Consider the following 27,964-nt stretch of genomic DNA (forward strand, 5'->3'; position numbering starts at 1 on the left):
TGCAAATCGCCACTTTCTCAAGGCGAATAAGGAGCACAGGCAAAGCTCTTACTCAAGCTCAAGGATACGGAGATTGCCCAACCCAGCAAAACTGGCCTACCAAGCCAATCAATTGCTACCAGGCCTGTCGTGGTTTAATTAGATGGCTCACTGCATTTTGAAGGCAAATAGAAATGGGTGACAAAATGTAAAGCTGAAAGATGAGAGCACTGTTTGTGGTTCAAAAACAAAAACAAACTTTTAAAACATTTTTAAATCAACTCCTAGCAAAAACGGAGGAAGGTGGGATGCAGTTAAAAGGGAGTACTGGGGTCATACAGGGGATTAGTTCTGGAATGAGGGTTTGAGTCCCATCAACATGAATAGGACCACTCTCTCTCTGACAATGTATGAAACGAGCCTTGGGCACTGCCAATGTGGGCGATTGGCTCCACAGCATCAAACTGCCCTTTGTTTGAGTTAAACTAGTAGTCTTATCTGAGGTGTCATGAGAAAAGATGGGGAAAACCCAAAACTTATTGAAATTGCAATTAATTTGAATTAAAGCTCAGTAAAGGAAGCTTTAACCCGCATTTGATCCACACTGTATGAAATCTTGAAGCATGCTGTGGACAGCTTTTTTTTTCATATCCAGAAGTGTTATCACACACAACTGAACGTTTTTTGCCCCATCACCAAATCACTGAGAGATATTTTGTTTTTAACGACTAACAGACACCGGCAATCACCTGTGTAGCCAATTAGACATTTACATGAAAAGACCGTTACAGACAATGCCATCCAAAGGTGAGGGAGTGGTAAGGAGACTGCTAAGGGACTAAATCAAAATGGAATTTGAAGTTTTCATTCCCCAGCATGACTTCCCTCTGTACCTGTACAGAATTCACAAAAGTTTTTTTTAAATATAATGATAAACTAAGAATTGGAGGTGTGGGGTTCATTCCCTTTGGCTGTGTATTGGTTCACAGTTTAATAACTCCACTATGCAATGTGGTAATGGGATCAACTCAACTGCCAGTCATCCAGGGTTTCAATTGGACTGAAACCTCCTTCAATCCACAGCTGCTTTGAACCATTTGTCTCCACTGCAACTGACACTCATCCACAGCTGCAATCACATGAAAATCGACAGGCAGGAAAAGACCATCACCAAACCACCGTCCTCTCCTACTCCCAAAACCTCACCAGAAATGAAATCAACTGGGAGGTGCAATAAAACAGAGAAAAAAAGTCAACACCAAGAGAAAAACTACACTGGAAAATTCATGATTGAAAATAATCTAGATGATCAGGTGGACCAAGTGTTATCTGTAAAGACAATTACATTCTATATAATCACCACCTGCATTTGTATAGGACCTTTAACATAGTAAAATGCCTTGAGACACTTCTTTGGAGTGATTAACAAACTGAATTTGATACTGAGCCACAATTGAGGATTTCACAACCAAAGCTATGGTCAAAGAGATCAATTTTAAGCAGAGTTGTAAAGGGGGAAAGAGTCAGTGTCTAAGAGGTTTAGGGAGGGATTCTCAGAGCTTGCAGCGCAGCCAGCTGAAGGTATGTCCACGAATAGGGGAACAAAGGAAATCAAAGGACTGCAAAAGGCCCAATTGGATAAGCACAGAGATTTCAGAGGGTTGTGGAGCTGGAGCAGGTTACAAAGATGGGAAGGGGTGAGGCCGTGGGAGGATTTGAAAGTAGGAGTGAGAATTTTAAAATCAAAATGTTTTATTTCTGGCAGTGACATTCTGTCCAAATGTTTCCTGCAATAAAGAAAAGAATATCAGTTCAGTTCACTGTCTGTGGCTGGATGGAATACTTTATTGCTGATTATAATGAATCAACAGTCATCTGGCTGATGAAGCTGAGGAGAATTTCACTGACAGACAAGATGGTCATCTTCTATAACTCTGTACATGAGGGCAGGGGGAGAGGTACTGGCTGACTGGGAACTGAGTATGAAGGACATTTAGAAATCTTCAAAAATAAGACTATAAGTCCTTAAGAAATAGGAACAGGAGTAGGTCATTCAATAGGATTATGGCAGATCCAACACTCCTCACGTCCACTTTCCTGCCCTTTCTCTTCACTCTCCAACTGAAAAAGGATCTATCTATCTCAGTCTGAAATATACACAAGGACTCTGCCCCCACAGTTCCCTATGGCAAGCAGTTCCAAAGACTCTCAACCCTGTGACAGAAGAAATTCCTCCTCACTCCTATTTTAAATTGGTGCTCCTTTATTCTGAGACTGTGCCCCCTGGTCCTAGACTCTCCTATGAGGTGAAACATCCTTACAGCATTTACCCTGTCAAGCCCTCTCAGAATCCAATGTGGCTCAATACGATCACCTCACATTCTTCTAAACTCTACTGAGTTTAGCCTTTGCTCATAAGATAATCCCTCCATACCAGGGATTTTCCTACTGAACCTTCACTGAACCGCCTCCAATTAAATAAGCAGAGATTAAAAAAAAGTGAAACTTTTTAAAAAATTCACAATTAATTAAACAAAATAAGGATGGAGGGTCAGATGATGTGTTGTTCCTGCACAATGTGGGAGGTGGTGGACCCTATTGTGGTTCCCAGTGACTATGCCTATAGTAAATGCTGGTTGCTGGATGAACTCTGGCTCAGAGTCGATGAGCTGGAGTCTGAGCTTCAAACACTGCGACACATCAGGGAGGAGGCAAGTTACCTGGACGCTGTGTTCCAGGAGACAATCACACCCCTTAGACTAACTAACTCAAATTCAGCCACTGGTCAGGGACAGGACAGTGTGGATATGAATGAGGCAGGGCGGGGGATCCAGGAGATAGGGTTGCAGGACCCTCAGTCCCTGTCCTTGTTCTGCTCCTGCCCTTGTCCAACAGGTTCACAAGTTTTACTCCCTGTGTGAACGGGAATGGGGACTGCAGGGAGAATGAGCTGACTGACCACAACACCGTGATGCAGGGAGCCACTCAAGTGGATGGACAAAAGAGAAATGTTGTTGTAATTGGGATAATATAGTTAGAGGCATAGACACTGTTCTCTGTGATCAGGATCAAGAGTCTTGAAAGTTGTGTTGCCTGTCTGGCACTCGGGTTCAGGATTTCTCATCTGGGCTTGGAGGAACTTGGAGTAGGAGGGTAAAGATCCAGTGGTTGTGGTCCACATAGGTACCCATGACATAGCTAAAATTAGGGCAGAGGTTCTGCCAAGGGAGTACGAATAGCTAGGAGTTAAATTAAAAAGCAGAACCAAAAAAGATAATAATCTCTGGATTACTACCTGACCCATGAGCTAATTAGCAAAGGGTCAATAACATTAAGCAGGTAAATGTGTGGCTCAAAGATTGGTGTCGGAGAAATGCGTTTGAATTAAAGGGACATTGGCACCAGTACCGGGGAAGAAGGGATCTGTTCCAATGGGATTGTCTTCATCTGAACCGTGCTGGGACTAGAGTCCGAGCAAATTGCATAACTAGGGCTGTAGACAGGGCTTTAAATGAAAGGGGCGGGGGAGGGGAAATGAGAAAATCCGAATTAACGGAGGAGGTAACAGTGCAGACTCAGGAGAGGTTATTAAAGTCTCCAGTACAGACACCAATAGGGCAGAGTGTATGGAAAGGGTTAGCAATCAAACTTGAAGCGCAGTGGACAAACGAATGACTATGAGAAGAAGGACTGTTAATACAGGACTGAAGGTGTTAAGTATATCTGAATGCACGCAGTCTAACGAATAAGATAAGTGAGCTTGTGGTGCAGATTGAAATTGGCATGTATGACATGGTGGGAATCACGGAGACATGGCTGTAAGGGGATCAGGATTGTGAGCTGAATGTTCAAGGATATACAAAGAACAAAGAATATTTACAGCCCAGGAACAGGCCATTAGGTCCTCCAAGCCTGAGCCGATCCAAATCCACTGTCTAAACCCATCGCCTAATTCCTAAGCATCTGTATCCCTCTGCTCCCCACCTACTCACGCATCTGTCCAGACGCACCTTAAATGAATCTATCGTGCCTGCCTCTACTACCTCTGCTGGCAATATGTTCCAGGCACCTACCACCCTCTGTGTAAAGTACTTTCCTATCTAAAAGATAGGCAGGTGGGCAGAGAGGATGGGGTTGCTTTATTCGTAAGAAATGAAATTAAATCAATAGTAAGAAACTAAGTTGGGTCAGCTGGTATAGAATCTGTGTGGGTAGAATTGAACAGCCAAAAGGTAAAAAAGCCATAGTTGGAGTTCTGTCCAGACCTCCAAACAGTAGTCAGGAGCTAGAGCGCAAGATACACCAAAAGATAGAAAAGATGTGTTGGAAAGGCAAAGTTACAGTGATCTTGCGGGGTTTCAATATGCAGGTGGACTGGGAAAATCAGGTTGGTAGTGGATTGCAAGAAAGGGAATTTGTGGAATGTCTACGAGGTGGCTTTTTGGAGCAGCTTGTGGTGGAACCCACTAGGGAACAGGCAATACTGGATTTAGTGTGGTGCAACGAGGCAGACTTGATAAGGAAGCTTAAAGTGAAGGAACACTTAGGAGGCAGTAATCATAATATGATTGAATTTACTCTGCAATTTGAGAGGGAGAAGATAGAATCAGAGGTAACCGGATTATAGCTGACCAAAGGCAACTACAGAGGCAAGAGGGAGGGGCTGGGTAGAATTGATTGGGAGGAAAGCCTAGCAGGAAAGACAGTGGAACAGCAATGGCTGGAGTTTCTGGGAGTAATTCAAGAGACACCGAGATTCATCCCGAGAAAAAGGAAGCATGGTACAGGGAGGGTGAGGCAACCACGGCTGACTAGGGAAGTCAGGGGAAGCATAAAAGCAAAAGAGAAAGCATATAACTTGGCGAAGAACAGTGGAAAACTAGAGGATTGGGAAGCTTACAAAGATCAACAGAGGGCAACGATAAAAGAAATAAGGAGGAAGAAGATTAAATAGGAGGATAAGCGAGCCAGTAATATAAAGGAAGACTGTACGAGTTTCTTTGTATATATAAAGGGCAAAAGTGGACACTGGGCTGCTGGAAAATGACACTGGAGAGATAGTAGGGGGAACAAGAAAATGGCTGAGGAACTGAATAATTACTTTGGGTCAGTCTTCATGGTAGAAGACACGAGTAATATCCCAAAAAAATTCAAGGGAGTGAGGGGGCACAGCTGAGTATGGGGGCCATCACCAAGGAGAAGGTGCAAGAAATACTGAATGGCCTGAAGGTGGATAAATCTCCTGAACCAGATGGACTACACCCCAGAGTTCTAAGGGACATAGGTGAAGCAATAGTGGAGGAATTAGTGGTGATCTTTCAGGAATCGTTACAATCAGGGAGGGTACCAGAGGACTGGAAAATCGCTAACGTGTCATCCCTGTTTAAAAAGGGAGTAAAGCAAAAGATGGAAAACTACAGATCAATTAGCCTAACCTCAGTCATGGGTAAGATCCTGGAATCCATTGTGAAGGACGAGATTTCTGAATGCTTGGAAGCGTATGGTAAAAGAGGGCTAAGTCAGCCTGGTTTCATCAAGGGGAGGTCATGCCTGACAAAGCTGCTAGAATTCTTTCATGAAGTAACAAGCAGGTTAAACCAAGGAGAGCCAATGCACGTTATCTACCCAGACTTTAAGACGGCCTTTGACAAGGTGCTGCACAGGAGGCTACTGGGTAAGATAAGAGCCCATGGTGTCAGAAGCAAGTTGCTAGCATGGATAGAAGCTTGGCTGTCTGGCAGAAAGCAGAGCGTGGAGATAAAAGGGATGGCAGCTGGAGACAAATGGTGTTCTGCAAGGCTCAGTGTTGGGACCACAACTTTTCACTTTATAAATTAATGATCTGGATGAAGGAACTGAGGGCATGCTGGCTAAACTTGCAGATGATACAACAATAGGTAGAGGTACAAGTAGCATTGAGGAGGCAGGGAGGCTACAGAAGGATTTGGACAGGTTAGGAGAGTGGGCAAAGAAGTGGCAGATGGAGTATAGTGTGGGAAAGTGTGAGGTCATGCACCTTGGTAGGAAGGAAAAAGGCATGGACTATTTTCTAAATGGGGAGAAAATTCAGAAGTCTTAAGTGCAAAGAAATTTGGGAATTCTTGTCCAGGATTCTCTCAAGGTTGAGTCAGTAGTTAGGAAGGCAAATGCAATGATGGCATTTATTTTGAGAGGGCTTGAATATAAAAGCAGGGATGTACTTCTGAAGCTCTATAAAGCTCTGGTCAGACCACATTTGGAGTATTGCGCGCAGTTTTGGGTCCCATATCTCAGGAAGGGTGTACTGGCCCTTGAGTGTGTTCAGAGGAAGCTCACAAAACGGGTTTCAGGAATGAAAAGCTTCACATGCGCGAAACGTTTGAGGACTTGGGGTCCATACTCGATGGAGTTTAGAAGGATGGAATCCTAGAGGAACTTAGCCATTTGGATACAGAACTAGTTCGAAGGTAGAAAACAGAGGGTGGTGGTGGAAGGTTGCTTTTCAGACTGGAAGCCTGTGACCAGTGGAGTGCCACAAGGATTGGTGCTGGGTCCACTGCTTTTTGTCATTTATATAAATAATTTGGATGTGAACATAGTTGGTAAGTTTGCAGATGACAACCCAAAATTGGAGGTGTCGTGGACAGTGAAGAAGTTACCTCACATTACAACTGGATCTTGATCAGATGGGCCAATGGGTCGAGTGGCAGATGGAGTTTAATTCAGATAAATGTGATGTGCTACATTTTGGAAAAGCAAATCTTAGCAGGACTTATACACTTAATGGTAAGGTCCTGGGGAGTGTTACTGAACAAAGAGATCTTAGAGTGTAGGTTCATACTTCCTTGAAAGTAGAGTCACAGATAGATAGGATAACGAAGAAGGCATTTGGTATGCTTTCCTTTATTGGTCAGAGTATAGAGTACAGGAGTTAGGAGGTCACACTGCGGCTGTACAGGACATTGGTTAGGCCTCTTTTGGAATATTGTGTGCAATTCTGGTCTCCTTCCTATTGGAAGGATGTTGTGAGACTTGAAAGTGTTCAGAAAGAATTTACAAGAATGTTGCCAGGGTTGGAGGATTTCAGCTATAGGGAGAGGCTGAATAGTGTGAGGTCATTTTCCCTGGAGTGTTGGAGGCTGAAGGGTGACCTGATAGAGGTTTATAAAATCATGAGGGGCATGGATAGGGCAAATAGACAAGGGCTTTTCCCTGGGTTGGAAGAGTCCAGAACTAGAGGGCATAGGTTTAGGGTGAGAGGAGAAAGATATAAAAGGGACTCAAGGGGCAACCTTTTCACAGAGAGGGTGGTGCTTGTGTGGAATGAGCTGCCAGAGGAAGTGGTGGAGGCTAGTAAAATTACAGCATTTAAAAGGCATCTGGATGGGTATACAAATAGGAAGATTTTAGAGGGATATGGGCCAAATGCTGGCAAATGGGACTAGATTAGGTTAGGATATCTGGTTGGCATGAACAAGATGAACCCAAGGGTCTGTTTCCACACTGTACATCTCTATGATTGTATGAGGGGGATCCAACTGAAACTTACAGAATACTGAATGGCCTGGACAGAGTGAATGTTGGGGAGATATTTCCATTGGTAGGAGAGTCGAGGACCTGATTGCACAGCCTTAGAGTATATGGAAGACCTTTTAAAACAGAGAAACTTTAAGGAGAAACTTCTTCAGCCAGAGAGTGGTGCATTGATGAAAGTCATTGCCATAGAAGGCCAGGTCATTGAGTATATTTAAGACTGAGATAGATAGGTTCTTGAATATCAAGGGGATCAAGGGTTAGAGGGAGAATGGGGTTCAGAAACTTATCTGCCATGATTGAATGGTGGAGCAGACTTGATGGGCTGAATGGCCGAATTTCTGCTCCTTTGTCTTATGGTCTTATAGTCTTACCTGCTGCATGTGTGCTAGCTTTCTGGGTTTCATGGACAAGTACCTCCAATCCCTTTCTGTTACAGCTGTCTGTAAGTTTTCCTCCATTTAAATAAATATTCCATTCTTTTGTTCCCTTCCAAAAACACTCAACTTCACATTTTCCACATTATATTCCTCTTGACAACTTTTTGCCTACTTACTTAACTTATCAATATATCTCTGTATACTGTTTGTAGCCCTCTCACAACCTGCCTTACACTTGTGAAGTCCGCAAATCTGAACATTTTGCTTTAGCACAAGCAAATATGTGATTCAGGTTGAACCACAACAGACTCAGAACAAACCATGTCCTGAAGCCTAGATTGAAACTGAATTGAATTTATTGTCACGTGTACCAAGGCACAGTGAAAAGCTTTGTCCTACAAGCAATATAGGCAGATCACAGAGTTAAGTAGCATAGACAAGTAAATAATAGGTAAATAGCGGCAAAAACCAAAACACAGGTACAGGTGAGTGTTTAAGAGTTTGTGAGTCCATTCAGTATTCTAACAACAGTAGGGCAGAAACTGTTTCGAAACCGGCTGGTGCATGTGTTCAGGCTTCTGTACCTTCTCCCGATGGTAGAGATTGTAGAAAACCATTCCGAGGGTGGATGGATCTTTGAGAATGCTGGCGGCCTTTCCTTGACAGTGGGCCTGGTAGATGGATTCTATAGATGGGAGGTTGGCCTTTGATTGTCCGGGCCGGGTTCACCACTCTCTGTAACCGTCTCTGATCTTGAATGGTACAGCTGCCATACCAAGTAGTGACACATCCAGACAGAATGTTCTCGATGGCACAACTATAAAAGTTGGTAAGAGTATTTGCCGTCATGCCAGATTTCCTCAGCTGCCTATGGAAGAAGATGGTGTTGGGCCTTTGTAACCAGTGCGTCCACATGAAGAGTCCAAGAAAGCTTGTTGTGGATGACCACCCCAGGAGCTTGACACTCCCCACTCGTTCCACCTCTGTGCTGTTAATGTGTAGAGGGGTATGAATAACATCCTGCTGAAAGTCAATAATGAGGTCCTTGGTTTTGCTGGTCTATTTTTCTCAATACACCATTTTTCCAGGTCTTTCACCTCCCGTCTGTAGTCTGTTTCATCACAATCTGACATTCGACTGACTATGGTGGTGTTATCAGCGAACTTGTAAATGGCATTAGTCAGGTATTTGGCGACGCAGTCATGGGTATACAGTGAGTACAGTATACACACCCTGGGGGGGCTCCAGTGTTGAGTGTTAGTGAGGATGAAATATTATCCCCAATCTTCACTGATTGTGGCCTGTGGGTCAGGAAACTGAGGATCCAGTTGCAGAGAGTGAGGCTTAGTCTGAGATCACTAAGTTTAGTAATCAGTCTCGAGGGGATAATAATGTTGAAGGCTGAACTGTAGTCAATGAGTAGGATTCTTATGTAGCTGCTCTTGGTGTCAAGATGTCTGAGGGAGGAGTGAAGGGAAGTGATATGGCATCTGACATGGATCTGTTGGTCCGATAGGCAAATTGGAGTGGGTCAAGAATAGTGGGGAGGCTGGAGTTGATTAATGCCATGACCATTTCAAAGAACTACATGACTAAAGATTCCATCTTTAGTACCGCAGCACAGTGTGAAAGAGCTGGACATTTTAATTCTGGTGCATCTCGATTTTACAGGCCATACTCAGAGTGAGAGCTTGCCAGGCCTTTAGCTTGCCGTCAATATGGCTGAACCACTGACCAATAATAACACATTTCAGACTGTACAGTTCACTGAACACGGGACACCGTTTAAACTCCATACTTTATCATGCAGTTTTGAAAGCCAAAAAAAACATGACATTCTGAGTGAGCTAATCAACATCCAGCAAGTCAGCATCATTGTGTTTCTGCTTATTTGGCTTTGCCAAGGTACAGCTCAGTTGATTTCAGATGGCCAGCAGCAAAGTGAAGCAAGAACTGCCTACGTGGCAGGGGAACTGAGAGGGAAGTCCATGGCCAGAAGATACAAGTGAACATTGTCCCTCAGGAGCAGTAAATGTAATCAGTCTCACTGTACACTAAAAGAAACTTAACCCATTGAGAACAGCACATCTCTCAAACTGCAAACAATGCAAACTGTCCCACTGTCTTACTTCATCCCATGCTGCCAGTGTAATCGTGACAGCTCTTCAAGAAGAACTCAGTGGAGACATAGCAGAATCAATTCATGCTGAGTTCAGACAGGCTGGCAAGACATTATGGGCTGGAATCCAATGTGGGATGTGGATATATCAGAGTTACAGTGAGAACTCTGATAGATCAGAGTGGAGAAAGGACAGAAGTAACAGAAAACAGCCAGCGACCAAATTAAATGAATACATGGGGATCTTATCATTAGGTCTTGGGTAATTTTGAACAGTTTAGAATCAGGTGTCAGTATCAGTCACCGAAACTCCATGATTACAAATTAGTAGAGTCCTTAAGACTGGAACTAGGCAGACCATTCAACCTCTCAAGTCTACTCTGCCATTTGAGCATTGAGCACTGAATAATTGTAAAGTGAGAACCTAGCAATATAAGATAAGACTGGGTGCAAGACATCAGGAACCTTGGTCAACCAGAACAAGGGTGAAAGAATAGCCCTTCATTACCAGGGAACAGAAAGGAGCTATCTTAATATTTATTATTTACATTACCATGTTTAATTGAAGAATATTCTTGGAAGTGATATTCTTGTTAGTTCCTGATATAAATACAGTTTATGTGTTAAATAAACCGACATTTCCGAGTACAATGGGTTCACTTGAGTCCTCGCCCGTACTGGCAGCTATCCATTACAGTGAGTGCACACAGCATGCAAGACAGCATGACACCATCGTGATGGGTATTTGTCCTCAGGTCAATTACCCATATTTTGTTTAGGAAGTTACTCAACATGACGTTTAATCTTAATCTGTATAATGGCATCACCCCGGCACCCCACCACCTTCATGGTAACATTCCATTGTCAACTTTGACACAGCAATTTATATTGGAAGAATAACTAGATGTTGATTGGGGCAAGATTCAAACTCACTCAAAAAGCAAACTGTATATTGATAAAATCAGAACCAAAAGGTATGACTTTAAAATGGATGGCAGAATTGTGCCCACATTCTCTATGACAACCTGCATTTATACAGTGTCTTTACCAAATTTAAAACATCCCAAGGCAAGGGTGCAATTTATTTAGATTTTGACATAAGCCACACGATGTTGCAGTGTCATTTACAGCACAGGAGGAGATAATTTGGCTCTCTCTGTGGAACAATCCAGTCAAACCCATTCCCCTGCTCTGTCCCTGTAGTCCTGTAAGTTTATTTGCTTTAAGCTCTTATCCACTTTCCTTTTGAAATCATTCAATGCCTCCACTCATATCATCCTGATTAGAAGTGAGTTCCAAGTTATTAAGACCATAAAATATAGCAGCAGAATTAGGCCATTGGGCCCATCAAATCTGCTCCACCATGCAATCATGACGGATATATTTCTCAATCCCATTCTCCTGCCTTCTCCCCATAACCCTTGATCCTCTTAATCATGGACCTATCTAGCTTCTTAAATGCCCTTCACAGCCTTCTCTGGCAATTAGTTCCATAGATTCAACACCCTTTGAATGACGAAATTCTTCCTCATCTCAGTTCTAAAACGTCGTCCCTTCAATCTGAGGCTGTGCCCTTGGGGCCCAGTCTCTCCTACTAGTGGAAACATTGTTTCTGTATTCAATCAGATCCCATTCCCCCATCAAGTAAAGATGCAGAGCCCTCAACCACTCCTCATATGACATGGCCTTCATCCCCAGGATCATTTTCATAAATCTCCTCTGGATTCCCTCCAATGCCAGTACATCCTTCGTCAGATATGGAACCCAAAACTAATCACTACTGACCTGCTGTGTTTTTCTAGCACCACACTCTCCCCACTAAGAAACAGGCAATTCTGGATTTAGTGATGTGCAATGAGGCAGACTGGATTAAGGAGTTTAAGGTGAAGGAACCCTTTGTGGGCAGTGACCACAATATGGTAGAATTCATGTTGCAGTTTGAGAGGCAGAAGCTGGAATCAGATATATTCGTATTATAATTGAGTAAAGGCATGGGGGAGGAACTGGCTAGAGTTGATTATGAAGGAGCCCAGGATGGAAGACAGTGGAGCAGCAATGGCATGCATTTCTGGGGATAATTTGGGAGGTACAGTAGAAACTCACCCCAAGGAAGAAGAAAATGAGGTCTGCAGATGCTGGAGATCACAACTGCAAATGTGTTGCTGGTCAAAGCACAGCAGGCCAGGCAGCATCTCAGGAATAGAGAATTCGACGTTTCGAGCATAAGCCCTTCATCAGGAATAAGAGAGAGAGCCAAGCAGGCTAAGATAAAAGGTAGGGAGGAGGGACTAGGGGGAGGGGCGATGGAGGTGGGATAGGTGGAAGGAGGTCAAGGTGAGGGTGATAGGCCGGAGTGGGGTGGGGAAACCTACTAATGGGAGGCGAAGGAAGAACATGGCTGACAAGGGAAGTCAGGAACAGCATAAAAACAAAAGAAAAAAACAAACAACGTGGTGAAGATTAGTGTGAAGCCAGAGGATTGTAAAATCTTTAAAAACCAGCAGAGGACAATTAAAAAGCAATAAGGACGGAGAAGATGAAAATGTGAGGTTAAGCTAGCTAGTATTAGAAAAGAAGATTGTAGGAGTTTTTAAAAGGTATGTAAAAGATAAGAAAGAGGCAAGAGTGGACATTGGACCACTGGAAAATGAGGATGGAGAAATAGTAATAAGGAACAAAGAAATGGCAGAGAAACTGAATAGATACTTTGCATTCATTTTCACAGTGGAAGACACCAGTAGCATGCCAGAACTTCAAGAGGGTCAGGAGGCAGAAATTAGTGGAGTGGCCATCACTAAAGAGGTGCTGGGGAAGCCGAAAGGTCTGAAGGTGGATAAATCACCCAGACCAGATGGATGATATCCCAGAGTTCTGAAGGAGCCAGCTGAAGAGATTGTGGAGGCATTTGTGGTGATCTGTCAGGAATCACTGGAATAAGGGAGGGTACCAGAGGACTGGAAAATGGCTAATGTATAACCCCTGTTGAACAAGAGAGGGAAGCAGAAGACAGGAAATTGTAGGCTGGTTAGCCTGACCTCTGTTATTGGTAGGAATTTAGAGTCCATTATTAAGGACGAGATTGTGAAATACAAAGTATATGGTAACATAGGGCTGAATCAGCACGGCTTCATCAAGGAATGATCATGCCTGACAATTCTATTTGAATTATTTGAGGAGGAAATAAGCAAGTGAGACAAAGGAGAGCCAGTGGACGTGATCTATTGGGATTCCAGAAGGCCTTTGACAAGGTGCCATATGGGAGGCTGCAGAATAAGATAAGCGCCCATGGTATTAGGGCAAAGCAGTGGCATGGATAGAGGATTGCCTGACTGGCAAAAGGCAGAGGGGGAGATAAAGGTGTCTTTTTCAGGATGGCCGCTGGTGACTTGTAGAGTTCCGCAGGGGTCAGTGCTGGGGCCATAACTATTCACATTATACATTAACAACCTAGGTGAAAGAATGAAGGCATCTTCATCAAATTTGCAAGTGACACAAAGATAGGTAGAGAGATGGATTGTATTGAGGAAGTGCGGAGACTGCAGAAGGACTTGGACAGACCAAGAGACCACATCAGGTGTAACGGATACAGTAGATGACATTGGTGGAGGTACAAGTAAATTTTTGTCGGATGTGGAAGGTTCCTTTGGGGCCTTGGACAGAGATGAGGGGTGAGGTGTGGGCACATGTTTTGCACTTCCTGCGGTACCAGGGGAAGGTGCCGGGTGTGGGGTGTGGGCTGGTGGGGGCGTGGGTGTGGATCGTATGAGGGAGCTGCAGAGGGAATGGTCTCTCCAGAACACTGATAGGAGTGAGGAGGGAAATATATATCTGGTGGTGGGGTCCATTTGTAGGTGGCGGTAGTGGCGAAGGATGATGTGATGTATATGGAGGTTGGTGGGGTGGAAGGTGATCTACTGTATCCGTTGCATCCAATGTAGTCTCCTCTACATCGGGGAGACAGGACGCCAACCCACGGACTGTTTCACAGAACATCTCTGGGACATCCACACCAACCAACCTCACCGCCCTGTGGCTGAACACTTCAATTCCCCCTCCCACTCTGCCAAGGACACGCAGGTCCTGGGTCTCCTCCATCACCAAATCCTTACCACCCGATGCCTGGAGGAAGAACACTTCATATTCCGCCTTGGAACCTTGCAACCACACAGGATCAATGTGGATTTCACCATTTCCCCTTTCCCCACATTATCCCACTCCCAAGCCTCCAACTCGGCACTGCCCTCTTGACCTGTCCGTCACCTTTCCCATCTATTTGCTCCACCCTATCACCATCTGCCCAAACTTTGTCTACCTATCGCATTCTCAGCTCCCTTCCCCCCCCAACTTATCTCTCAGCTACCTCCCACCCCCAAGCCCAGCCCACAAGCCTCATTCTTGATGAAGGGTTTATGCCCAAATCATTGATTCTCCTGCTCCTCAGATGCTGCCTGACCTGCTGTGCTTTTCCAGCACCATACTCTCTCGATTCCCATCTCTGGCATCTGCAGTCCTCACTTTCTCCCTGTTTCTTAGTGGGCTCTACCACAAGCTGCTCCAAAAAAAGTCTCGTAGACATTCCAGAAATTCCTTTTCTTGGGGTCCAGTATCAATCTGATTTTCCCAGATCACCTACATATTGAAATCCCTCATGATTAATGTAATAGTGCCTTACATGCCTTTTCTATTTCCTGATTTATTTTCTTCCCCACATCCTAACGACAGCTCGGAGGCCTGTGCATAACTCCCATTCCCATCTGGGTCTTTTCTCCTTTATTAATACTTGCAGATTTGTCTCCTTTTCCCCAAAATGTTAGATCAGTGTCCCCAATAACCTCAAAAGATTCAGAGAATCATATAGTACTGACCTCACACCATCAGTTAAGAAGGAGTTATTATGACAGGTGTCCAAAAGCTCGATCAAAGAGATAAGTTTTAAGGAGCATCTGAAGTGAGGAGGCAAAGGTTTGGGAGTGAACGAAGCAATTATCTGTACCCTCTGACCCTTCTCCAAATCATCTGAAGACTACATCCATAAACGCCAGGAAGATGTATGAGCTAACCGTCATATTTTGAGAGATTATTTTCTTGTCCTGTCGGTAGCTGGCTTCAGCCACCAGTAGGAGCTGTTTACATTGCATCTTCGCGTGATGCGATTTCGAAAAGCTCTTAGCAGAGAAAGTTTGATCCTATCGGCTTTCCGTTGGCTCGGTTTGTCACCAGCGAATCAGCGTTTCACGAACTGAGATTCCACTTTAAATACCAAAACAAACCCAACAAATTTACATACGCATCTGGAATTGGCCGGGCTGATTGGAAGGTCAGCCGTACTTCATCAGTGGCGGGTGACTGGCAGCCAGATCAACCAATCAGAAACGGCAGCTGGCCTCTTACAGTCTCTTGAACGGATCAATCGGAGGTAAACCCGCCTACAGTGGGCTTCAGTGTGTAAGGTTTGGCGGACTGTTTTAGTATCATGTTGGATGCAGTTTAATCGTAGAATTACAAATTATTGTGTTTAGAGATTTGTGGTAGAAGTGTTCCAGAACGTATTTAAGCATATTAATTTGTTGCTTGGTATTAGATAACTTGAGCATTGGTGAAATAAAGAGGCATTCTTTTGAGGTTTCCCGTCTTGCGCTTGTTAGGACGAAATCACAAGAATATCAAACTTCAGGGGGAAGAAAAGTTTATATAGCATGAGAGAACGGTTGTAGTTAACTGTTGCCTGGGGTATTCTCCACAGCCTAGAAATGTAAAAGCTAGTTCAGTTGAGGCGTTTAAAAGGGTATTGGATCAGTATCTAGCTAAAAGTAACATGCAAATATACAAGTAAAAAGCAGGAGATTGGTATTTAGTAATGATGCTTGTTTGAAGAGCTCGTGCAGGCTCAATGGCTTCTACACTGTAAGACTTGTGTGTTTCTGAATACCCTTATCAATCGTAGTACACTTTCCAACCAATTGGTACCATCTTCTCATGCTGTATAAATTGCTCCAATTTGAGATTACAATTATGTTCTGATGAGTACAAGGTGAAAAGCTTTGACAGTCTGTTTCAACAAGCTGAGTAAGACCATAAAATATAGAATTGGGTTATTTGGCCCATTGAGTCTGCTCTGCCATTTGATCATGGCGAGTATGTTTCTCAACCCCATTCTTCTGCCTTCTACCTGTAACCCTTGACCCCCCTCACTAATCAAGTATCTATCTCTCGCTGTCATAAATGCAATGACTTGGCCTTCACAGTAATGAGTTCCACAGATTCGCTACCCTCTGGCTGAAGAAAGTTTTCCTCACTTCAATTCTAAAGGGTCATCCCTTCATGCTAAGGCTGTGCCCTTGGGTCCTTGTGGAAACATCATCTTCATGTCCACTCTTTCCAGGTCTCTCCAAATTCTTTAAGGTTCAACCAGATCCCCCTTACACTTCTTGTAAACTCCATCAAGTACAGACCCTTTGTCCTCAAATGCTCCTCATGTGATAAACCCTTCATTCTTGGGATTATTTTTATAAATTTCCTCTGGATCCCCCTCCAATACCAGCACATCCATCCTTTGATATTCTAAATCAAAACATGAATAGTATATTAAAGCAATAGTTTGAGCTTTTGAAGAGCTATCCTGCAAACTTGCTAACAAAATCTTGCAGTTAGTGTGAATCTGTTATACTTCAAGATCTCCTGATTCTTTTTTAAAAAATGGTAGTTTTGACTTAATCTCCTGGCCTCACCCTGGGAAGAGCTAGAAATGTACATGCAGCTACTGATCCATAGGACTTATGGAAATTCTAAATGTTTCAGGATCAGCTTGTTTAGTTGTTTTTCTTGCTTACCCAACAGTAGCCTGAAACACCAGTAATGTAGCAACGAAACACAGATACCCCCATCAAACCTCTTTGTGTTAAACATAGGATCAGGTTGAATATTTTAAAATTTGTCCCTCTTCCAAAGTGAATTGTGACATGTTCATATTTTCCCTGTTTTACATTTCACAGAATGAAACACAACTTGGAACTAATTCACCCTGCAATTGGTGTGGAGGCAAGGGAGACTGAAAAGTATTCATCGATCAGCAGAAGATCATTCGGCTAGGGAAGATGATGCAAACCCAGGTGGAAGAGCATTTGTGCTCTGTTTTCCCCAAGGATGATGGTCTTTTTTCAGATTATTACACAGAAGAGAGCAGTTACAACTTTTGTGGGCATGTTTTAAAGATCACCCAAAACTTCAGCGCCAGTCTGGGAGTTGCTGCTCTCGTGTGGGATGCCGTAAGTTTTGGGACCTGACGTTGCTGGCAGGCCAGCATTTATTGTCCGTACTTTGTCCATTTATCTTGTATAGAGGAAAAATCAAGCTAGTTACATCTCATTTATTTATCTGCCCCATTGATATTTTAACTTATCGGCTGGCTGGATTTTTCTCTAAGTGGCAAAGGTATGGTTTCAAGCTCCAGTCTAGGACTTTGGTACACAATTGTAGCCTAGCCTTGCATTTCCTTGCAGTGCTGAACTATTGGAGGTGAAATCTTTCAGAAAAGACATCCAACCGAGGCCCTGTTTGCCTGCTCAGATGGATAAAAGGGATTCCACACCACTAGCCAATAAAGATTGGGGGTGGGGAGGGTTGTCCTAATATAGAGCCAAAATGTCTCCCTTTTTTCTCCCCTTCCAATGCACCCATTCATCTTTGGTCTTTGTGAGACTTTCCTATACACAAATTGGCTGCCACATTTTCATACATCAGAATGTGTTTCAAAGTAAATTGTTGACTGTGAAACACTTTGTGACATCCTGAAGTCACGACAAGGTTATATAAAAATAAAAGTTATTTCTTACCTGACTTCAGTCAATTCTGCACTGAACTAACCAGTGGGAAATCAGTCTGGTTACTTCTGTTCCCCACCAATCACTCCTTCTCATTATATGGAGCTGTTTGAATGTAGGTATCAGCAGTGACTCAGTGGAAGCATTCTTGCCTCTATCAGAAGATTCAAAGTTTTACTCCCAAAAACTTCAGCATAAAGTTGAGGCTGACAGTTGCAGTATAGTAGTGCACTTTCAAAGGGGCTGCCTTTTGAATGAGGCGTCAAACCAAGTTTGACCCTCTCTAGATGAACGCAAAAGATTCCATGACACTGTTTTGAAGAAGAGCAAGGGAATTATCCCCAGTGTCCAGGCCAATACTTAGAGTCAGAGTTGTACAGCATGGAAACAGGCTCTTCAGCCCAACTTGCCATGCCGACCAGATATCCTAAACTGATCTAGTCCCTCTAAACCCTTCCTATTCATATATCCATCCAGATGCCTTTTAAATACTGCAATTGTACCAGCCTCCACCACTTCCTCTGGCAGTTCATTCCATACACGGACCACCCTCTACATGAACAAGTTGCCCCTCAGGTCCCTTTTAAATCTATTCCTCCCTCACCTGTGCCCTCTAGTTTTAGACTCTCCTACCTTGGGAAAAAGACCTTGTTTATCTATCCTATCCATACCCCTCATGATTTTATAAATCTCTATAAGGTCACTCCTCTGCCTCTGAAACTTCAGGGGAAAACAGCCCAGCCTATCCAGCCTCTCCTTATAACTCAAACCCTCCAATCATGGTTATATCCTTGTAAATCTTTTCTGAACCCTTTCAAGTTTAGCAATATCTTTCCTTTAGCAGGGGGACCATTATTGAACGCAGTATTCTAAAAGTGGCCTCGACAGTTAGTCTTCAGCCAACACTTAATGATCAGATAATCTGATTTATTAGTCCTTGAGCACCAGTTGCAGCAGGTGGTAAAGAAGGGAAATGGTATGTTGGCCTTCATTGCAACAAGTTTTGAGTACAGGAACAGGAATGTGTTTCAGTTAATGCAGGGCCTTGGTGAGGCCACACCTTGAATACTGTGTGCAGTTTTGGTTTTCTTCTGAGGAAGGATGGTCTTGCTCTCGAGGGAGTGCAGTGAAGGTTGATTCTGGGGATGGCAGGACTGATGTAAGAGGAGAGATTGACTGACTGAGTTAGGATTGTTTTTGCTGAAGTTCAGAAGAATGAGGGAGGATCTCGCAGAGACTTATAAAATTCTAACAGGACGAGACCAGGTTAATGCAGGGAGGATGTTCCTAATGGTGGGTGTGTCCAGAACCAGGGGTCACACCGAGGATTCCAGGTGGACCATTTAGGATGGGGATGAGAAGACATTTCTTCACTCAGTGGTGAGTGAGCCTGTGAAATTCATTGCCACAGGAAATAGTTGATGCCAAAACATTGAATGTATTTAAGAGGTGGCTAGATGCAGCACTTGGTGTGAATGGGATCAAAGGCTATGGGGAGAAAGCAGGATTAAACTGAGTTGGATGATCAGCCATGATTGTTATGAATGGTGGAGCAGGCTCGAAGGGCCAAATGGTCTCCTCCTGCTCCTGTCTTCTGATGTTTCTCTTATCAGATTGCTATTTGTGGAAGCTTGCTGTGTGCACATTGACTACTACAATTCCTACATCACACTGTGACTGCATTTTAAAAGTGTTTACTTGGCTGCAAAGCACTTTAAGACGTGCTGATGTTGTAAAGATGCTACATAAATGCAAATCCTTTTGTTCTTTCTCTTGTTTTCTGGCACTATCTATTGGTACTGCAATGCTTCGTCACCCTCAAAATTAACTTGTTCTAATATAAATGTGTGATGTTTTCAGGGTCTGGCTCTTTGTCAGTACTTTGAGAAACAGAAGATGAGTTTCTGTGGGAGGAAGGTGATTGAACTGGGTGCAGGCACTGGAATTGTGGGGATTCTTGCTGTTCTCTTGGGTAAGTTTAAAGTCAAACTTTATCTGGGGCAAACAATTAATGGGGATTTGGCATCACAATCAGATTAGTCATGATCTCATCAAGTGATGGAGCAGGCGAGAGGGGCTGAGTAGCCAACTCCAGCTCTTAATTTATACATAAAAGTCATAGAGGTGTCCAGCACCGAAACAGACCCTTCAGTCAAACTCGTCCATGCTGACCAGATATCCTAACCTAATCTAGCACTTTGCCAGCACTTGCCCCATATCCCTCTAAACCCTTCCTATTCATGTACCCATTTAAATGCTGTGATTGTACCAACCTCCACCACTTCCTCTGGCAGCTCATTCCACACACGTACCACCCTCTGTGTGAAAACGTTGTCCCTTGGATCCCTGCTAAATCTTTCCCCTAAACTTATCCCTTTTAATTCTGGATTCCCCCAACCCAGGGAAAAGACCTTCTCTATTTACCCTATCCATGCCCCTCATGATTTTATAAACCTCTATAAGGTTACCCCCTCAGATTCCAATGCTCCAGGGAAAAACAGCCCTAGCCTATTCAGCCTCTCCCTATAGCTCAAACCCTCCAAACCTGGCAACATCCTTGCAAATCTTTTCTGAAACCTTTCAAGTTTCACAACATCCTTCCTATAGCAGGGAGACCAGAATTGCACACAATGGTTAGGCCACTTTTGGGACAATGTACTGTATAGATAAGGAAAGCATACTAAATACCTTCTTCGCGATACTACTTGAAAGACCCCCTCTTTCAAGAGACTATGACCCTGCACTCCAAGGTCTCTTTGTTCAGCAATACACCCCAGGACCTTACCATTAAATGTATAAGTCCAGCCCTGATTTGTCTTTCCAAAATGCAGCGCCTCACATTTACCTGCATTAAAGTCCATCTGTCACTCCTTGGCCCATCTGATCAAGATCCTGTTATATTCTAGGTAATCTTCTTCACTATCCACTAGACCTCCAATTTTGGTGGGTCATCTGTAAAATTACTAACTACACCTCCTATGTTCACATCCAAATCATTTATATAAATGACAAAATGTAGTGGACCCAGCACAGATCCTTGTGGCACACCACTGGTCACCGGCCTCCAGTCTGGAAAAACAACCCGCCACCACCACCCTCTGTCTTCTACCTTCGAGTCAGTTCTGTATCCAAATGACTACTTCTCCCTGTATTCCAGGTGATCTAACCTTGCTAACCAGTCTACCATGAGGAACCTTGTTGAACGCATTACTGAAGTCCATATAGATCACGTGCATTGCACTGCCCTCCTCAATCCTCTCAGTTACTTCTTCAAAAAAACTCAAGTTCACAAGACATGATTTCCCACGCACAAAGTAAAGTTGACTATCCCTAATCAATCCTTGCCCTTCCAAATACATGTAAATCCTGTTCCTCCGGATTCCCTCCAACAACTTGCCCACCACTGATGTCAGGCTCACTGGTCTATCGTTTCCTGGCTTTTCCTTACCACCTTACTTAAATAGTGGCACTATGTTAGCCAAACTCCAGTTTTCTGGCACCTCCCCTGTAACTATCAATGATATAAATATCTCAGCAAAGGGCCCAGCAGTCACTTCCCTAGCTTCCCATCGAGTCCTGGTTATACCTGATCAGCTCCTGGGATTTATCCACTTTTTTTTATGCATTTCAAGACATCCAGTACCATTTCCTCTGTAATATGGACATTTTTGAAGATGTCACCATGTATTTCCCCACATTCTACATCTTTCATGTCCTGCTCCATAGTAAACACTGATGCAAAATATTTGTTTAGTATCTTTCCCATCTCCTGCAGTTCCACACAGAGGCTGCCTTGCTGAACTTTGAGGGGTCCTATTCTTTCCCTAGTTACCCTTTTGTCCTTAATGTATTTATAAAATCCCTTTTGATTCTCCTTAACCCTATTTGCTAAAGCTATCTCATGTCCCCTTTTTTCCCTCCTGATTTCTCTTCTAAGTATATTCCTCCTGCCTTTTTACTCTAAGGATTCACTCAATCTCTGCTGTCTATACCTGACATGCTTCCTTCTTTTTCTTGACCACACCCTCAATTTCTCTAGTCATCCAACTTTCCCTACAACTACCAGCCTTTCCTTTCACCCTAACAGGAATATACTTTCTCTGGACTCTTTTTTTTTTGAAGGCTTCCCATTTTCCAGCCGTCCCTTTACCTGCGAACATCCGCACCCAGTCAGCTTTTGAAAGTTCTTGCCTAATACCTTCCTCCAACTTGAACTTTAACTTTTAGATTCTGTCTATCCTTTTCCATCACTATTTTAAAACAAAGAATTATGGTCATTGGCCCCTAAGTGCTCCCCCTCTGACACCTCAGTCACCTGCCCTGCCTTATTTCCTAAGAGTAGGTCATGGTTTGCACCTTCTCTATTAGGTACATACATATACTAAATCAGAACATGTTCTTGTACACACTGAATAAATTCCTCTCCATCTAACCCCTTAACACTGTGGCAGTCACAGTCTGTTTGGAAAGTTTAAAATCTCCTACCATTACCATCCTATTATTCTTATAGATAACTCCGAGCTCTGACAAATTTTTGCTTTTCAATTTCCTGCTGACTATTAAGGGGTCTCTAGCACAATCCCAACAAGGTGATCATCCCTTTCTTATTTCTCAGTTTCACCCAAATAACTTCCCTGGATGTATTCCCAGGAATATTCTCCCTAAGTTTTTGATGTTATCCCTTATCAAAAACACCACTCCCCCTCCTCTCTTGCCCCCCTTTCTACCCTTCCTGTAGCATTTTGTATCCTGGAACATTAAGCTGCCAGTCCTGTCCATCCCTGAGCCATGTTTCTGTAATTGCTTTGCTATCCCAGTCCCATGTTCCTAACCATGCCCTGAGTTCATCTGCCTTCCCTATTAGGCCTCTTGCATTGAAGTAAATGCAGTTTAATTTATCACTCTTGCCTTATTCTCTGACTTGTTCCTTCCTACCCTGACTGTTTGACTTGCTCCTTTTCCCAACTGTACCAATCTCGGACTAAATCTCTTTCCTCACACTGTCTCTGAGTAACCCCACCACCACCACCTTATGACTTTTAAATCCTCCAAAGCAGCTCTAGGAAATCTCCCTGCCAGTATATTAGTCCCCTTCCAATTCAGGTGCAATTCTTCTTTCTTATACAGGTCACTTTTACCCTAGTCAAGATTCCAGTAATCCATAAATGTGAACCCGTCTCCCCTGCACCAGCTCCTCATTTATCTGCTCTATCCTCCTATTCCTACCCTCACTAGCTCATAGCACCAGGTGTAATCCAGATATTACTACCCTTGAGGACTTCCTTTTTAAATTCCTGCCTAACCTTCTCTATTCTCTCTTCGGAATCTAATCCTTTTCCCTTTCCAAGTCACTCCAATGTGTACAATGGTGTCCTGTTGGTCCCACTCCCCTTTGAAAATATTCTGCACTCTCTCAGAGATATCCTTGATCCCAGCACCAGGAAGGCAACACACCATTCTAATTTTTTTGCTGTTGGCCACAGAAAGGTCTGTCTGTGCCTCTGACTATCACAATCAATCACTTGGAACGTGACGTACCCCTTACTACATTCGAGCCATTCTCTGTACCAGAAACTTGGCTGTTTGTACTATATTCCCCTGAGAGTCCATCGCCCCTTACATTTTCTAAAATAGAGTATTTGTTTGAGATAGCCACAGCAGATTCCTGCACTATCTGCCTACCTCTCTTACCTTTCCTGGTGGTAACCCATCTAGCTGACTATATCTGCGGTTTTTCCCCCTTTCTATAACTGCCATCCATCACATCCCCTAGCTCCTGTAAATTCCTCATTGCCTCTAACTACTGCTCCAACCGATCCATGCGATCTAATAGGATTCACAACCAAACACACTTATGCAGACATAATAATCAGGAAAACAGAAAGCAAGGTGTACGGAATATAAACCAAGAGTGCTGAAGAAATCTGTAGAGCTGGCAGCTTCTGTGGAGGAAGTAAGAGATCTAACGTTGTAGGTCAATAATCTTTGGACTGTTTCTTTCTCCACAAAGGATGTTGAATACCTGTTGAGTAGGTTCAGCATTCTCCGTTTTATTTAAGATTCTCAGCATTTGCTTTTTTAGTAGTGACATGCTTTGTGTTGCTGGAAGAGGGGACTATGATAAAGGAAATGTTTGCTTGCTAAACAGTTTCCCTCCAATAATCTATGTGTTATTGTCATCCCTCCTGATGGTTTCGTTGATTAAGGCACTAAGCTCTATCGACATGTTTGTGTGTGTTGGTACCTGTGCTGCGCAGTCCCATCTCTGAACCAGACTGGGTTTCTTTCCTCTGCCACTCTGCCCTTCCCCAGCCACAGTGGAGATGAGAATGCTGACTAACCAGTGACAGATGCCTTCCTGTGGTGTAATGGCTCCCGGTTGGTACAGTTCACAGTAGGAGACTACAACCAACTTGATCCTCTTCTTTATTAACCCAGTACTTGAACTACACAGGTGTGTGGTACTCTGACATTGCTGACGATTGACTAGCCAAACTAATGAAACTTGAGAAAAGATAGATCTGTCACCGGAAGCTGGGATTCTTTCCCCTTCAACTCAGAAGCCAGCACTCTGAAAGGGTAATCCATGCCGGTGAGGCAGGGGTACACTTACCCATATTCTGTGCTGATGGACTGCACAGACTGTCTGGTTAAACTTCAACATGTCTAAATCTGGAAGTCTCTATGCTTTGATTGTTAAATCTGTGTCACCTCTTTCTAGATTTGTCTGAGCGGTTTGTGTCTGCAAAGGAAGAAAGTGTGTTGGGCCAGAAGAAATAAACTTTATGGATTTCTTGAATTCTTATTCTCTGTTCAAATTACTCCCTGAACACACCCCATTTTCTACCTCTATAACCTCCTCCAGCCCTACAATCCTTTCAGACCCCTCTCCTCTCTCAGGTTTGGCCCCTCATAGCTCCCTGATTTTTATGACTTTGCCATTGCCTTCATGCTGCCTGCATCCTTAGCTCTGGAATTCCTTTTCCTAAAATTATCTATCTTTTTACATCTCTTTCCTCCTTTTTTTAAGGATCCTGTAAACCTCTCTTTGATCAACCTCTTGGTTACCAATTCCAACTTTCTCCTTATGTGGCTCAATGTCAAATGTTTTGGGCATATGCTGCCTGACCTGCTGTGCTTTTCCAGCACCACACACAACTCTGATCTCCAGCATCTGCAGTCCTCACTTTCTCCACTATGTTACAAATGCTATATCATTGCAAGCTGTTTTTTAGGTTTGGCGACTCTTTAAAAACTGCTGATTTCAAAAACCTCAGGAGTAATTATAAGTGGAGAAATGTTTTTTTCTTTTATTTATCAGGTGGAGATGTAACCATCACAGACCTACCACAAGCTTTGAAACAAATAGAGAACAACGTCTTGGCCAACATCCCCTCTTCCTGCGCTCATCGCTTCCGGGTCCGTGCCCTATCCTGGGGCAGTAACCATAGTCACTTTCCCACTGACTATGACTTTGTTCTGGGCTCTGACATTGTGTATCTCCCTGAGACCTACACTTCACTCATCCATACTTTGCGACATCTTAGTGCACAGAGGGCCACCATTTATCTCTCTTCCAAAATGCGGAGGGAGCATGCAACTGTTTCTTTCTATGAGGAGATCCTGCCCCAGCATTTTCAGTGCCAACTTCTTCACAGGAATGAAGAGAAAAATATTAACCTGTACAAAATAACCCAAAAAGAACAGAGTGTCAGAGAGCAGTAATAGCAAGAAAAATCTGTCATTTACTCTCAAGATGAGGCAGACCGTCTGTAGGTGACCCTTGTAACACTTGGTTTGAAGAAATATCCTTATCACAAGATAGAAAATAATTCTAATTTCCTTTTGACCCCTTTTGTGAAAACCTGTTTAATTCTTGAAGTAAGTAGCATTTCCTAGGATGCAGTTCAATGGATTTCGCTGATAGTCTGTTTCAATGGCAACTTAGCTAAGTGGCTACTCTTCACATCAGCTACAAGAATTTAAGGGTCATTTGACTATTCAGGGTATTGCAACCAACGCCCATGCAGTTCAACCATCCCTGGCTGGTTGTTTCTCCTTCTCCAACCCTATCCTTGGCCTAAGGCGACTGAAATTAATAAAAAAGTGTTGTAACTGCCTCTTTGGCTAAGAACCTTGCTGTAATAACTCAGAGTAGTCAGATGTGTGTCTTTGTTAAAAAAACACAATGGTTTAATTTTAAATAGCAAGACATTACTGAGAGAGTGAATTTGCAGAGTGACAAGGCCAGCTGAATGAACACAGATGGCTGAAACGACATTTTTCAGTATTGTCTGCCTGCTGCCAGTTATTCAGTTGTCTCTCACAGTTGCACTTCAGCAGAGATTAATGCTGGCAGTACACAAAATATATCAACATAAAACTCATTTCTCTGTCTGTAGTGAGGGTGCTAGTTTGGGAGATTAGGTGGAAGGCATGCCCTCTAAAATCTCAATGAAGTAGGCAGCATTAATATGTGGATAGCATAGCTCAGGTGTCGAGAATATATTGTGGAAAAGCACAGTGGATGGTTTGATAAAGGGGTGGAGATCAGAATGAAGCCCGAAGCTGTACTCACCTGACATCTCCCACCACCACACCCCCCCCCAAAATCTCCATTGCTGCCGAGGATGACTCTGTATGAACACTTCTTTTTATGTATTTAACATTTAAGTAAAGTTGTAACCTTGAGATTGTAAAAATAGGAACTCCCTGGAAAACTCTCAGAGCTAACATTGATAATAATTATGTACATTACCATCTTTCTAATCGAAGGAAGATATATTTTGGATGCAGAAAACAACAAAATTATGTACGTTGAAATTATGCTGCAGTGAGGAATGTCAATGCTGGAGAAGAGAATATTTTCCATACTTGTATTAAATGGTTGATCTTTATCCAAAACATGCTATGAGCCTTGGATCTTCACTGGCAGCTCACCTTAAGAGAATCGATTAACTGTCTGATATTGACTTTGCATGCCTTTCAATACTGTGCCTTAAATCATGCTTCACGCAAGTATCCTTAATCCATTAGCCTGACTTTTTCTGTTTTACAATGTAATTTACACTGTCGGCTTTCACTGGGTCCACAATATTCATTTCACAAATGTCAATTGGAAGGACTGCTTCCACTGTTCTGTGCTGGATTTAAACAAGTTAGTTGAAAGACCAACTTTGTGATGCAGTGCTATCCAACTAACACTTGCCAAAAATAATTATATTTATGATCATGTTTATGGAAATTGTTTTCAGGGTTGTTTCTTGAACATAAATAGTTCCTCAAAAATGAGTAGAGTATCAAAGTGCCTCCAAGCTAACTATACCTCTTTCTCTGTACTGTGTATCAGCATTTTGTGTAGATGCAGTTACCAAGTTTCTGTATGTTAACCATTTTGTATTATTTTTGCTTTAACTCCCGAACCAAGAAAGTGTATTGCAGTGGCCAAAGGAAAACAGACAGCCAACCAGTTATGCTTTGAAACTTGTTCAGTATTTTTAGTCTGTAAAAAGCAAAAAAAAATCATAAACACAATATTTCAAACATCTTGTTGTCATTTTGTTAAATTGAAAGAACAAACACCTTTCATATTCTTGGAATATCCCAAAGGGTTTCACTCAGAGGCACTTTTGCAGTATAGTCACTGTTGCTATAAATGTAATATCTCTTGCTAAGCGAGGTTCAACAGATACCAGAAAACCTCTGATACCTTGCCCAAGTATTCATTCATGTGTGAGATGAGACAGACCATTTGACTGTAGAAGATGTCCTATACTGATATTTTTTGTCTTTCCTCTCTAGTTAATAAGTGCTGAGGGAAATTGTAGAGCTTATTCTATCTTAGGTAAGAACATAGAACAATACAGCGCAGAACGGGTCCTTCGGCCCTCGCTGTTGCGCCGACCTGTGAACTAATCTAAGCTCATCCCCCTCCACTATCCTATCATCATCCATGTGCTTATCCAAGGATTGTTTAAATCTCCCTAATGTGGCTGAGTTAACTACATTGGCAGGCAGGGTATTCCATGCCTTTACCACTCTGAGTAAAGAACCTGCCTCTGACATTTGTCTTAACTACAAATCGAGGGGTGATAGATTTACGTCCCCTCGTACAAGTTGACGTCATCATCCTAGGAAAACGAATTTCACTGCCT

At 43.1% G+C, this 27,964-nt stretch overlaps 1 protein-coding gene across 1 annotated transcript; it reads left to right on the top strand.

Annotated features, from left to right (window-relative positions):
- Positions 1-15,399: 15,399 nt before the first annotated feature.
- Positions 15,400-27,353, top strand: LOC132805762 (EEF1A lysine methyltransferase 3-like). The gene is made up of 4 exons (XM_060820994.1): positions 15,400-15,440; positions 16,983-17,255; positions 19,671-19,782; positions 25,132-27,353. The coding sequence occupies exons 2-4, from the start codon at positions 17,085-17,087 to the stop codon at positions 25,533-25,535; spliced, it is 687 nt and encodes a 228-aa protein (XP_060676977.1). The 5' UTR covers positions 15,400-15,440; positions 16,983-17,084; the 3' UTR covers positions 25,536-27,353.
- The last annotated feature ends 611 nt before the right edge of the window (positions 27,354-27,964 follow it).

Source organism: Hemiscyllium ocellatum, chromosome X (genome assembly GCF_020745735.1).
Source record: "Hemiscyllium ocellatum isolate sHemOce1 chromosome X, sHemOce1.pat.X.cur, whole genome shotgun sequence".
NCBI lineage: Eukaryota > Metazoa > Chordata > Chondrichthyes > Orectolobiformes > Hemiscylliidae > Hemiscyllium > Hemiscyllium ocellatum.

Excerpts from the sequence above, each read along its gene's own strand:
- LOC132805762 (XM_060820994.1), top strand. The coding sequence starts at position 17,085 with ATGATGCAAACCCAGGTGGAAGAGCATTTGTGCTCTGTTTTCCCCAAG. Across the intron at positions 17,256-19,670 it reads CTGCTCTCGTGTGGGATGCC|GGTCTGGCTCTTTGTCAGTA; the intron begins GTAAGTTTTGGG and ends TGATGTTTTCAG. Across the intron at positions 19,783-25,131 it reads GATTCTTGCTGTTCTCTTGG|GTGGAGATGTAACCATCACA; the intron begins GTAAGTTTAAAG and ends TTTATTTATCAG.